The sequence below is a fragment of the Atta colombica genome, unplaced genomic scaffold, assembly GCF_001594045.1.
Source record: "Atta colombica isolate Treedump-2 unplaced genomic scaffold, Acol1.0 scaffold73, whole genome shotgun sequence".
NCBI lineage: Eukaryota > Metazoa > Arthropoda > Insecta > Hymenoptera > Formicidae > Atta > Atta colombica.
In genome coordinates, this window is record NW_017259565.1 from 440,208 (window position 1) to 452,292 (window position 12,085).

Consider the following 12,085-nt stretch of genomic DNA (forward strand, 5'->3'; position numbering starts at 1 on the left):
GTAAATTAGGAGAGACATGTTAAAGCATGAAAAATTGAGATGAAAAAATATAAGTATAATTAAGATAATTCTATTTGTTTCTGTCTGAAATATCTAATGTGATAATTATAGTCTTCGAAATCTAGTGTCCATAATAATGCCATGTACATTGTCAATATGGTACCCAATAATACTCGATCTGCACTGTAAAAAAATCATATTTATCAAAGTTATTTACCTTTTTTGTTTGTTTTTCTATACTTTTTACACAATACAGAATTTAAAATAATAAATTTTCTTTTAATCTGTAAACATTAACATAAAATGTATTCTATAAAGGCTCAAAATTATTTAGCATGGATTGTAAATTATTTGATTTAAAAGAAGCTGATGAAAAAATTAAATTTAACTAAAATTTTACCTCATGATAGGATAAATCCATAAAATAATAACAAATCCAACAAAACTAGGATGCCTCATATGTCTCATATATCTGCAAAGCTCTCTAGATTTCCTATCCAGTGGACTATTCTTTTTAGATATTTTGTACCATATTTGCTTGAGCCCGCAGAGCTCAGCAATGTCCATCATAATACATCCACTATAAATAATACTCCAAGCAAATACATGGAGACTGGAAAATATTATCCAGATTGTCTTATTGGAAGTTTCCAACTTCCAGATTGTTACAGGAGTCTGCTGCCATTTATTAATTAAAAAGTGAAGACTCGCTGAACTACAAACATTGTAAATACTCCTGCTAAGGTATTCAATGTTTAGTCTACAGAAGGTAAGTTTAGTGAGCTCATTGGTCATAATAGAGTGTTGAAAGATAAATGTTGTAATGAGTAACATATCTGTTAGAAGAGACCATAAAGTAGATTTGTCTGCATTGCCATCTGAAAACAATCGAAATATTTATACATATGCAAGTTTAATTTTATCAAAATTATTATAAACATTATTTATAACTCAAAAAATATATATATGTACACATGCAAAAAATATAATAAAAATATTTCTATATTTTTCTTTTTTATTCTTAGTTTGTAACAGTAATATACTATAACAAGAAATCGCTCAGTTTAAAATCATTTAACAAAAACATACCTAATACTGTGTGTAAATTTTCATTATCTTCATGACTTGATAAGAAATAAGTTAGTCTGCACAAAATGTAGCAAGTATATATAAAACTGGAGGCGCCTACGATTACATTTAATATGTTCGAGATCATGTTTGAGAGATAAATGAGTTAGCTTGCATGCAGACTACGTTATGAAAATTATATTTTTGTACTTCGTTGTAATGTTTTGTTTGTTATGTAAAAAGGTATATTTCATAAATGTTATAAACGACATTCGTTTATAAATAAATATATAAATAACACTATTTTTAACGATTTTGTGTGTAGAGATACAACTAAAGCGAAACCCAAGATCTAAGAATGACTGAGACATGATAGAGATGCCATTTCAGAAATGGTTTACATTTCTATAAAGAGTTACTACATAACCAATATAACAGAGAGAAATTTGATGAGGGCCTTTTAGCTCTGTACACTTTATACCAAAACGCTTGCCAACCAATCAAAGTTCCTCTTTCGTGAAATAGAAAGAAAGGAAAAATTCTGATTGGTTGATTCTCTTATGCACTATGTATTGTGCAAAAGTCTGTGCTGCGGCCTTAATTCGAAACGCACATCCTCATAATCATAAGAGATTTGTTTTTTATGGCTGAACTAGTGTACATTTTTAGAATTTAAAGTGAGATAGATATACGTTTGATATTTGTTTAAAGCGAAAAAGAGAGTTCCAGAACAGTCTAGTGTAGGAACAGAAAATAGATCGAAGATGTCTATTTTTTATTGTTACACTTTGAAACGTTGCAATAAGTTGAAGTGAAACAAATAGCATTGTTCGTTTTCTCTCGGCAGCTGCTCGGGGTCGCTCCGAATGAACCTTGAAGTGTAGGATTTACGCTATGTACAATACGAGATCTGTCATACGACATCCAACATTCTATATTGTTACGATGAATGTCGAACGTCATATAACGAATGTCGTATATCTAGTGGGAATCCTATATTTCAAGTACGCTGAGTTCATTTGGAGCGATTCCGAGCAAACAAAACGAACAATACTAATGTATATTTCCATTTCAATTTATTGCACTGTGTATATCACTGACCTAATTTCCACCGAGAATTTAATCCGGATCAGGAGGTTGATTATGTATCTTCAAATGAGATGAAAATTACAAAAGCGAGCGAATTCACTAGAGTATTCATAATTTAATTGGTCAATACTTAGTAATCTTTGCTTACTTTTTTAATTTTCAAAATCCACAATCGACTCCCAGGAGGTCGATTCTATATCTTCAAATAAGATGAAAATTACAAATTACAAAAAGTGAGCAAATTTACTAGGTGTTGATCAATGAAATAATCAGTATTCTAGTAAATTCGATCACTTTTATAATTTTCATCTCATTTCAAGATACAAAATTGATCCCCAGAATGTAAGAACCAATTAACTACAGTCGAGTATTATTCCCCTGTTACAGTCGAATGTAAGATAGCACCTTTAGTCATAAAATAGAGATTTTGTTTTCGTGCTTTGTAACTGGCGGCATTGCGAAAAATTCGTCGTATATGATTGGTTGTGTCCTGGCCAATACCCTTACCGGATTGGCTGATTTATGTCAGTGGCGCAGAAGAAAGTGGTTGTAGCGATTTTTTCGCGAAACCGAGTAATTCTTTACAAGAGCTCGAGAGGACAAGATAATAAGAGTCTTGATAGTGAATCTCGTGTGATGTTCGTTTGCAACGTAGACAAGAGTTGTATGCCCTTTCCCTCCAGGAATTCCTCGGAGTATTCCTCCTTTGGATTAATCCCGATCCTCTTTTTAAATGCCATAATTTCTAAAGAAAACCAGACTTAGGAGCTCTGCACAATAAAAAGAACAAGGAACAGAGAACAGAGAATAAGAATTTTAACCTATCAGAAACTGTGTATTCCATTATATCTGATAGGTCGAAATTCTTATTCTCTGTTCCCTGTTCCTTTTACTGTGCGGAGCCCCTAACACTTTTCATATCCTATATCGTTACACATGTGCAGGAATTGATATATTTAATAATTCAACAAAAATTCTTACCTATAAAATGCCCTTTTTATTTCTCTATCCACACCCAGACACATAGCACTTTGTGTTGATGTTTTGCACATTTTACAGTCACGCGATTTTATAATCTTTCAAAGTAATCTTTTATAATCTTTCAAATATAACCCCACATACATACACACATGATGATCTTGCTGACATATCCATCTCACTAAAGAACACTAAACGTAAGTGTGTATGAGCACCTGAAAGCTTCTGATTCGCTCTTATATTGACCAAATTAAAATGGCGCTGATCAATTGGTGCCACGACTTTCTATGTTTCACAGCGGAAATACCCATTCCAGTGTACATAATTCAGTAGTACCAGTTCAGAAAGTGCAGCAATAAAAAACAAACCTATAATATCACTTAACCTAATCCGTTGCGAGATGCTATGAGACAGATCAGTGTAAATAAGAACGTACCAAATATTTATTCTGCACTATTTGATGCGTATACTGATTTAATGGTGTACAAGGAGTCTATATGATTGTAATTTATAACATCTCTCTTAATAGCATCGAAAAATGTCGGCGATGCTAACTGCTGATTGGTTTCCTCTGGGACGAGACGTATACTTTCGGTATAAATAAATATATTCTGAGAAGTTTATGTACATACTTTTCGTTTCAAATACAATGTATTTACACGATTAAGTTTTGTATTTTTGACAAATAATCTGATGAACCGCTTGATGCATTGGCTGCATTCAGCAGAGAAAGCAGCTTTACAACTTGCACAAATGTATAAACTATATATTCTATATCAAAATTATAAACATCATATCAAAGAATTTTACAATACTTACAAAGCTACTTTCTCTGCTGAATGCACTGTTAACAGTATGTTACTGATTTTTATTTCAGCAAATTTGAATTATATCCAATATCCTTCCAACATGAGATTTCCAACAACAACTTGGTAATAGCGGCGCCATATGGAGGCTCCATTGCTGTAACAAGAAATCCTAAGAAACTCGTCAAGATCCAAGGGGCCAGCAAACCTTTAATATTGCTGTATACGTCATCAGGAAAATTGACAGCCAAATTGCAAGTGAGATCTCTTTGATTTGGAGACTTTGTGACTTTATTTATTTTTACCTTTGTTTCTTATTTGCTTAATTATCTATTAGTGGAGCAGTGGACAACTTATATCGTTTGGTTGGTCTCAACAAGAAGAATTGCTGTGTGTGCAAGATGATGGTATGGTTCTCATATACGACATGTTTGGAACTTATCAGCATACTTTTAGCATGGGAAATGTAAGTCTGCTTAGCTGAAATGTAAATCTTCATCTCATATGGTTTTGTTTTATATTTTAATCACGGATATATATTTTGACAACTTGATTCATTTATGACATAGCGTTATACTGTTTTATTTATATTTTATTTATATCTTATTTTTAATTATCTGACCTTAATAAATGACCTCTTATTGATATCTTATAATTTTTGTTTTTTTTTTCATTTAATTTATTTCAATTTATTTCATTTAATACATTTTTTATTTTCTGTTCTTATTTGTTTTCATGTATATTTATTTTTATTTCTATTGTATAATTTCTTACAGAGATAATCCTTTGCTCAATTGGCCGATGAAGATTTAGTATAGTCAAAAAACATACCATATCATTGTTCTCTTATAAGAGTTAAAACATTACATTTATAATGACATGCTTATGTTTGATTCTCATTTCATATTCTCTTCTATTATTTGCAAGCTTTAAGTTAATTATGAGATAATATTAATCTTTAATTATGAACACATCTTTTTTTTTTTCAAGGCAGCCAAGGATACTAAAGTTGTTGATGCAAAATTCTTTATAACATCTAACAGTACTGGGATAGCTGTTTTGACGTCCACCAATCGTATATTTCTAGTGAATAACGTGTGTGAACCTAAAGTCCGGCCAATCACTGATATACCAAGTAAATATAACATATTTATATGTTCATTGAATTTTTATTATCACAATTGTTACTTCTAGGGTATAGTCCAATTGATTGCTGGTACATGGTACATTGCGAAAGAGAGACACAAGTGATTTTATCAAATAGAGAAGGAATATTTGTAATTCATCAGTCTCATCAGAATACTTTTTCATTTGTAAGCATAATATTGTATAATTCACAACGTTATTATAATTTATTTGACATGAATTATGCATTTAAAAGTATATAATCCTACTACTTTAATTTGTTTCTTAGAATAATTTGTTCAACAATAAGATCAATAGTGTAATAGCGATAGCTGCGTCTAATAACAATCGACATATTGCGCTTTACTCTGATACTGGACACTTGTATATCGGTTCAATAGACTTCAGAGAGAAATATTGTGAATGTTATACAAATATGAAGGAACCTCTAACGAATATAGCTTGGTCAGTAAAGATAATTATTTAAATTCTTCTTAAGTTTAATAAACTATAAGGAACAATGAAATAGACTAATTTTTGTTTTTGCAGTAGCAAGTAATAATTTTTTTGTTTTTAAGCTGCTGAATTTGATTCTACATTAAAAAAAATTTTAATTTGTTAGAGATTAAAATGAACATATGAAACTATAAATATTTACCCTAAATTATTATTATTGAGGAACATATCAATTCATGTTTTTCTGCCACTAAAACATAATAATATTTTCATCTTTAGTAGGTCATGTTTTACTTCATCAAAAAGGTAAAAAAAAGTGTTAATATTTAAAAACAGACATTATAAGAACTATATTATTTATCTTAACTATATATATAACATCTAAAAATGTTGTTATTCGTTATGCTCAATTTCAAGATTTTTTTTCCCTTATGTACTTGACAAGAAATGAACACTTTTAGGTACCATAATGAAGATTTGAAATTGAATGAAATTTTCTTATTGAAAATGGCTCTGTTTTTAGATACTAGTATTTTTTGATACTAGTATTTTTGATACTAGCATTTTTTTAAATTTAAGTAGGACATATAATCTCTAATAATTAGAGATTAGAGCGTTTTCAGCATTTTTATCAGCAATAAAATGTGAAAATTAATATAATATTCTAATAATAATCTTAATTACAAAAAACAGTACGTATATTTAATGGCTTCATATGCTGACTTAAATATTTCCGACAAATCACAATTTCTTAAAAATCAGGATTAGATTCGACAGCTCAAAAATTATCACTTTTATTTCTCACTGCGGATCAAAATCAATCTATTTTAGCTATTGTCTTTTTAAAGCACGATATTAGAATTTGACAAATATTTGCAGGTGTGGCACAGAAGCTGTGGTGTGCAGCTGGAACAGTACGATAATGGTAGTGGGACGTATGGCTGATACTATAGTATATAATTATGATGGTCCAGTACACTTAGTTACGGAAATCGACGGAGTACGCGTGTTGTCGAGCAGTTCCCATGAAATGATTCAGAAAGTACCAAACGTTGTACAAAGAATATTTAGAATCAACTCAACGGATCCTGCATCCTATCTCTTAGAAGCCTCTAAGCAATTTCAAAAGAAGAGCCACAAGGCCGATAGTTATATAGATTTAGTGAAAGATAAACTGGATTCGGCAATAAAGGCATGCATCGACGGTGCGAGTCACGAATTCGATTTTGAAACACAAAAAATTCTGATGAGGGTAAGTTGGACATTGAGAGAAGAAGAACGTATGTTTGTTGAGATCAAAATTGTTTAATATTGTCAAATTTTTATCAGGCTGCTAAATTTGGAAAAGGATTTAGTAAAACGATAGATTCAGAATATTATGTTCAAATGTGTCGGATTTTAAGAGTCTTGAATGCAGTGAGGCATCCTGCTGTGGGCATTCCGTTAACATATGCGCAGTATCCTTTTGTATTCAGTTGATACATATTATGTAGGATTTTCTTGTATATTCTTCATATTTTCTTTTTATTGCAATTAAATATTTCTATGGAAATCCTTAATGATACTAGATTTAATATTCTCACGAATCAAGTGTTATTAGACCGACTGGTAGCACGGAGACATTATTATTTAAGCATACAAATAGCACGTCACTTGCAATTACCTGAGATTGATGGGGAAAGTAGAATATTAGCACATTGGGCTTGCTACAAAGTAAGATAAATAATACATGAAGTGGTGAAATTTTACGTGCAAATACTAACAAATATATTTTTTTTTTTACTTTATAGGTGAAACAAACGCAGTTAGATAAGGAACAAATAGCAGAAGAAATTGCTGATAAATTAGGATACGCACCTGGTGTTTCGTATAGCGAAATTGCGAAAAGAGCGGCGGATTGCGGACGAAAACAATTGGCAATTAAAGTAAATCTTTATATTAATGTATTGTACATCATATACTTTACCGCAGAGAACTATTTATAATTTATAGAACTATTTATAGAACTATTTATATATTAGTGCTTTTTCAGTTAATTGACTATGAACCGCGAGCGCATCAACAAGTACCTTTATTATTGACACTTGGCGAGGAACGCGCTGCTCTGCATAAAGCCGTAGAAAGCGGTAATACGGATTTAGTCTATACTGTCATTCTTCATCTCAGAGAAAACATGACACTTGGCGACTTTCAAGTAAGCAGTAATATTTTGTTTCAAGCATAGGTAATTATGTTTTTATAATTGATCTTTAATGCAGATGTCTATAATGCATTGTCCTCTAGCAATGGCATTATATATTAAATATTGTCAGAGCCATAATAGAGAGACATTGCGTGATATTTATAATCAATACGATGATTTTCATTCGCAAGCAGTGTGGTTTATCACCGAGAGTTATCAACGAAAAGTTAGTACTCAATCTTTTTGCATTTATAATTGAAAACTTTTTTGTAATATAAAGTCAAGAAAATAAAATATCTATGTCGTACATTTTTAGAATACGATGTCGAGAGATGCATTACTGCAATCGGCTCAGGAAAATTTTAGATTGGCTCGTAATGATATTAATGCGTCGTTAACAGAAGAACAGATAAAATTATTGAAGTATCAGAGATCTTTAGAAGATACGTTACACGAATCGATCATGGGAAAGCCTTTACATGATACCGTGAGAATATTGTTATTGGGTAACGAGTTGAAATTGGCAGATAAGTTACGATCGGAGTATAAAATACCAGATCGGAGGTAGTGTATACCGATTTTTTTAAATAAAATTTTTACACTTAGTGAACTGTATACTGTCTTACATAAATGATATTTTAATACAGATATTGGTGGCTAAGAATACAGTGTTTAGCAGAACAAGGTTTATGGAATGATTTGGAAAAATTCTCTAAAAGTAAAAAGTCTCCTATTGGCTATGAGGTAACGATAAATAACAAAATGCATTGTTTTTGTATATATAATTACACACGCACGCGCGCGCGCGCGCGCGCACACACACATACACATACACACACACAACATACAATATTCCAAAAATGTTGGGATACCTGAAAAATATAAGTTTTACAGAAAAATATATCAGACAAAAGTTGTAGGGTTCAAAAAGATCTATTTATTGATTTTAGGTGTCGCCAAGGTTAACTCAAGATTACATCGATTTTTTTAATGGAACATCTTTTGATTCCAGAATCTAATAGTTGGAGTTGATAGCTTTCCAAAACATTGTAATAAAGTTATTTTTCTTTAAGTATTTTTTAAATTATAAGGCTTGAAAGTTTCCGTCGGCATTAACATTACACAAGGTATCCAATCGATAGCTAAAATCTTTTGAGTCATGTCTTGGATAATATTTGTTAAGATCAAGGTCGTTGGAGATTATATCTCTTATCTTCATTTTTGTACTAAAAATTCATTTTTACGTAAAATGCTCCTGTTCAGTTAGCATTAGTATTTTGAATAAATGCAATAAAAGATAACTGTGAGGGAGGAAAGAAAGAAAAAGAGGAGGAAGATAAAGACACGCACATACACACAAATTATAATCCGATTGGGCAATGCCATCTATGCGATACTTTAAGTCATGATCAGACTATGCATTAGAAATTGAGATTGATATTAAGATTGAGATTATCGGATAGCTAGAATTACACATAACAAAAATTATTGAATGTATCTAATTGCACTCACACATTTTAATTGTGCTGTGTTTGTACTTCTTATAACCCTTTATAACTTATTTTGTACATACACAATACATTTGTTGAGGTCACATGAGGTTAGTCATGTGACTTAAATACTGGAAGCTTATTGATTGAAATTGAGGTTGAAGATTGGAAAAATAAACGGAACTCTATATTTCAATCTGCAATCTCAATTTCGGCCTGCTCTGTTCTGGTCTCTCATTGGTCGAACATCAATTTTAATCTCAATTTTAATCTCAATTTTAATTTCAATTTTAATCTTCAATACATATGCTTGTATTCATAATTCGACCTTACTTAAGACTTCCTTAAATTTATCTTCGCTCAGCAATCAATAAAATAATTCATAGAGTATCTAAAGATAAATTTAAGGAAGCCTTAAATATAAGGCCTGACTATGAATACCAGTAATAGTCTGATCACGGCTTTAAATAATTTTAATGCCAACGGTATTATAACTTCCAAGTCTTATAATTCGAAAAGTACTTATTAAAGAGAGCTTTATTATTTTGAAAAGCTCTTGACATCAGCTATTAGATTCTGAAATAAAAAATATGGTGTTTCATTAAAAAAAAGATTTGATCTTCATCTAATCTCGATAGCGCCATCCAAAGTCAATTTAATAAAATCAGTAAATAGATTATTTTAAACCCTACAACTTTTATATAAAATACTTTTCTCAGCAACGATTCAAGATATTTAAGAGGTCCACTTTTTGTATACCTATATACAGAGTATCCTGAATTTAAATGGCCAAACTTTAGGAGTGTAGGGAATCAAGAAAATTTTTTAAAGATATTTATTTTGCTTTGTTTCGAAAGAAATCACAAAAAAAAAAGAAAATTTCGGATATTGTTTCAAAATATGTTACGGAATATATTATCGTATACGACTTCAGCGATAATGCTTCAGAGGCAGTGCGAAAGTATTTCCAATTCGCATCGATTTCTAGACAGAAGAGTGCTGAATCAGTGAGTTATTACATTGAATAGATTAGTGTTTGGCTGCAACGCTGGTCATACAGTGCGTACATTGCTGCAAGAGGCTAACATTTTGAATAATATCTAAATTAAGTAAATGACATGAATAAGTCAGTATGAATGAATGGCTGCGTAGAACATTTATTTTACAACTGTTGGAGAAAGTTTTCTTCGCGCTGATTAGGTTATGCTTTTTTGGATCAAGAGAAATAATCCTATCACAATCATAAAACGGTTGCAAAACTATTGTGTTCTGCTGAACGCCAATAATAAATAAGTACGAAATGAGATACGTTTTGTCTTTTTTTTGGTGATTTTCTCTAAAACGAAATAAAAACGAGATGTCTCTAAAGAACCTTTTTTTCTTGCAATCATCGATCCTCTACATGCTCCCAAAGTTTTGTTATTTAAATTCGGGATACTCTGTATACACACATACACACGCGCGCGCGCAAAAAAAAAAAAAGAAACGAGTTATTAAATTTTAACACAAATTTTTAATGTTTTTGATAACACTAATTCATCAATAAATTTCGAAAAATAATTGTATTGAGATAAACTAAAGCTCAAATTAAAGCTTGAACATTCCTGATTGAAGATTCTTCTGATTGAAAATTCTGCTTGAATATTTATTGATTGACTTGAAGTTCTTTAATTTCTTTTTGATAAAATTTTCTATAATAATTCGTTTCTAAGTTTTTTGAATTTTCAAGAAAAAATTGTTCATTTTGTAACACTTTCTTTAAAATATATAACTTTGTTTAAAAAAAAAAATCATTAAAAAAATGTTTAAAATAGATTTGTTTGGAAATAACCGAGTTTAAAAACTCATTCATTTTTATGCCTGGCAGTCAATTCCCCTAAGTAATGCAATAGTGAAGAAACATTTTTTTATCTATCTTTCAATGTCCGCCATTTTGGAATACATTTTATAATACATTTTATGTAACTCAAATTTTCATCAAAGAGAATATTCAAGCTTTAATTTGAGTTTTGATTCATTTCATCAATACAATTATTTTTCGCTGAATTACTACTATTAAAAAATATTAGAAAATTGTGTATGTAAAATTTATTTGTGTAATATTATTTGTGTAAAATTTAGTGGCCTGTTTTTTTGCAAGTGAATGTATATAATTATATATGTGTATAATTATATATGCATTTATTTGTTCATCGATGCGGTGAAATAATGTTTCAATAATTTCCATGTTTAAGCCGTTCATAGATGAATGCCTGAAGTATAATGAAAAATTAGAAGCAAGGAAATATTTAGTCAAAGTTAAAGATGATCTCAAAGTGAAGTATTTAGTGAAGTTAAAGTAAGTACTTGAAAAAAAAATTTTTTTTTTAAAAAGACGTAAATAAGATTTACATATAACAATATAACTATCTACTATAATTCTGCAGTTTACTTAGTGAAGCGGCGCAAACAGCATACGAACAAAAAGACGCTTCGGCTCTCACATTTGTGCTAGCACAATGCGGATCATCAGACAGACAATTCGTAGATAAAATCAATATGTTATTAGCTAGTCTTAAAAATTAAGATTTTTTTTTATTTGTTTTATAAGAGATAAAGACATTTATATACAATTCAGATTATATAAAATCATTCAGATAATATAAAATCTAATATCTGACACGAACGGTGATCATAAAAATAATTCTACAGATCAAAGAATGTTCATAGCTCCTCTACACATAGATCTTCTATATAAATTAAATATTTATTTTAAGAAATATATATATCTCAATAAAAAAATGTAAATCTGTTCAGACGTTCTATTTGCTATGTAATCTGTACAAAAATATGAATGTATATCTGCTGTACTAAATAACAACATTTGTAAATGATTTATATTGCTTTACAAT

At 30.2% G+C, this 12,085-nt stretch overlaps 2 protein-coding genes across 3 annotated transcripts; one reads left to right on the forward strand and one right to left on the reverse strand.

The window, feature by feature from the left end:
* Positions 1-59: 59 nt before the first annotated feature.
* On the reverse strand, positions 60-1,373 carry LOC108692499 (nurim homolog). The gene is made up of 3 exons (XM_018200782.1): positions 1,090-1,373; positions 401-878; positions 60-183 (listed from the first exon to the last, which is right to left on the reverse strand). Exons 1-3 carry the CDS (start codon positions 1,214-1,216, stop codon positions 60-62), a joined length of 729 nt encoding a protein of 242 aa, XP_018056271.1. The 5' UTR covers positions 1,217-1,373.
* A 2,121-nt stretch (positions 1,374-3,494) lies between these two features.
* Positions 3,495-11,786, forward strand: LOC108692494 (vacuolar protein sorting-associated protein 16 homolog). Of its 2 annotated transcripts, none has more exons than XM_018200771.1 (16): positions 3,495-3,729; positions 4,013-4,199; positions 4,279-4,407; positions 4,932-5,076; positions 5,136-5,254; positions 5,356-5,531; positions 6,402-6,774; positions 6,852-6,979; positions 7,091-7,235; positions 7,313-7,447; positions 7,555-7,716; positions 7,781-7,930; positions 8,021-8,268; positions 8,352-8,448; positions 11,429-11,532; positions 11,621-11,786. In XM_018200771.1, exons 1-16 carry the CDS (start codon positions 3,674-3,676, stop codon positions 11,757-11,759), a joined length of 2,493 nt encoding a protein of 830 aa, XP_018056260.1. In that variant the 5' UTR covers positions 3,495-3,673; the 3' UTR covers positions 11,760-11,786. The 2 variants fall into 2 exon arrangements, with proteins under 2 accessions (XP_018056260.1, XP_018056259.1); XM_018200770.1 differs by lacking the exon at positions 3,495-3,729 and adding an exon at positions 3,752-3,890.
* The last annotated feature ends 299 nt before the right edge of the window (positions 11,787-12,085 follow it).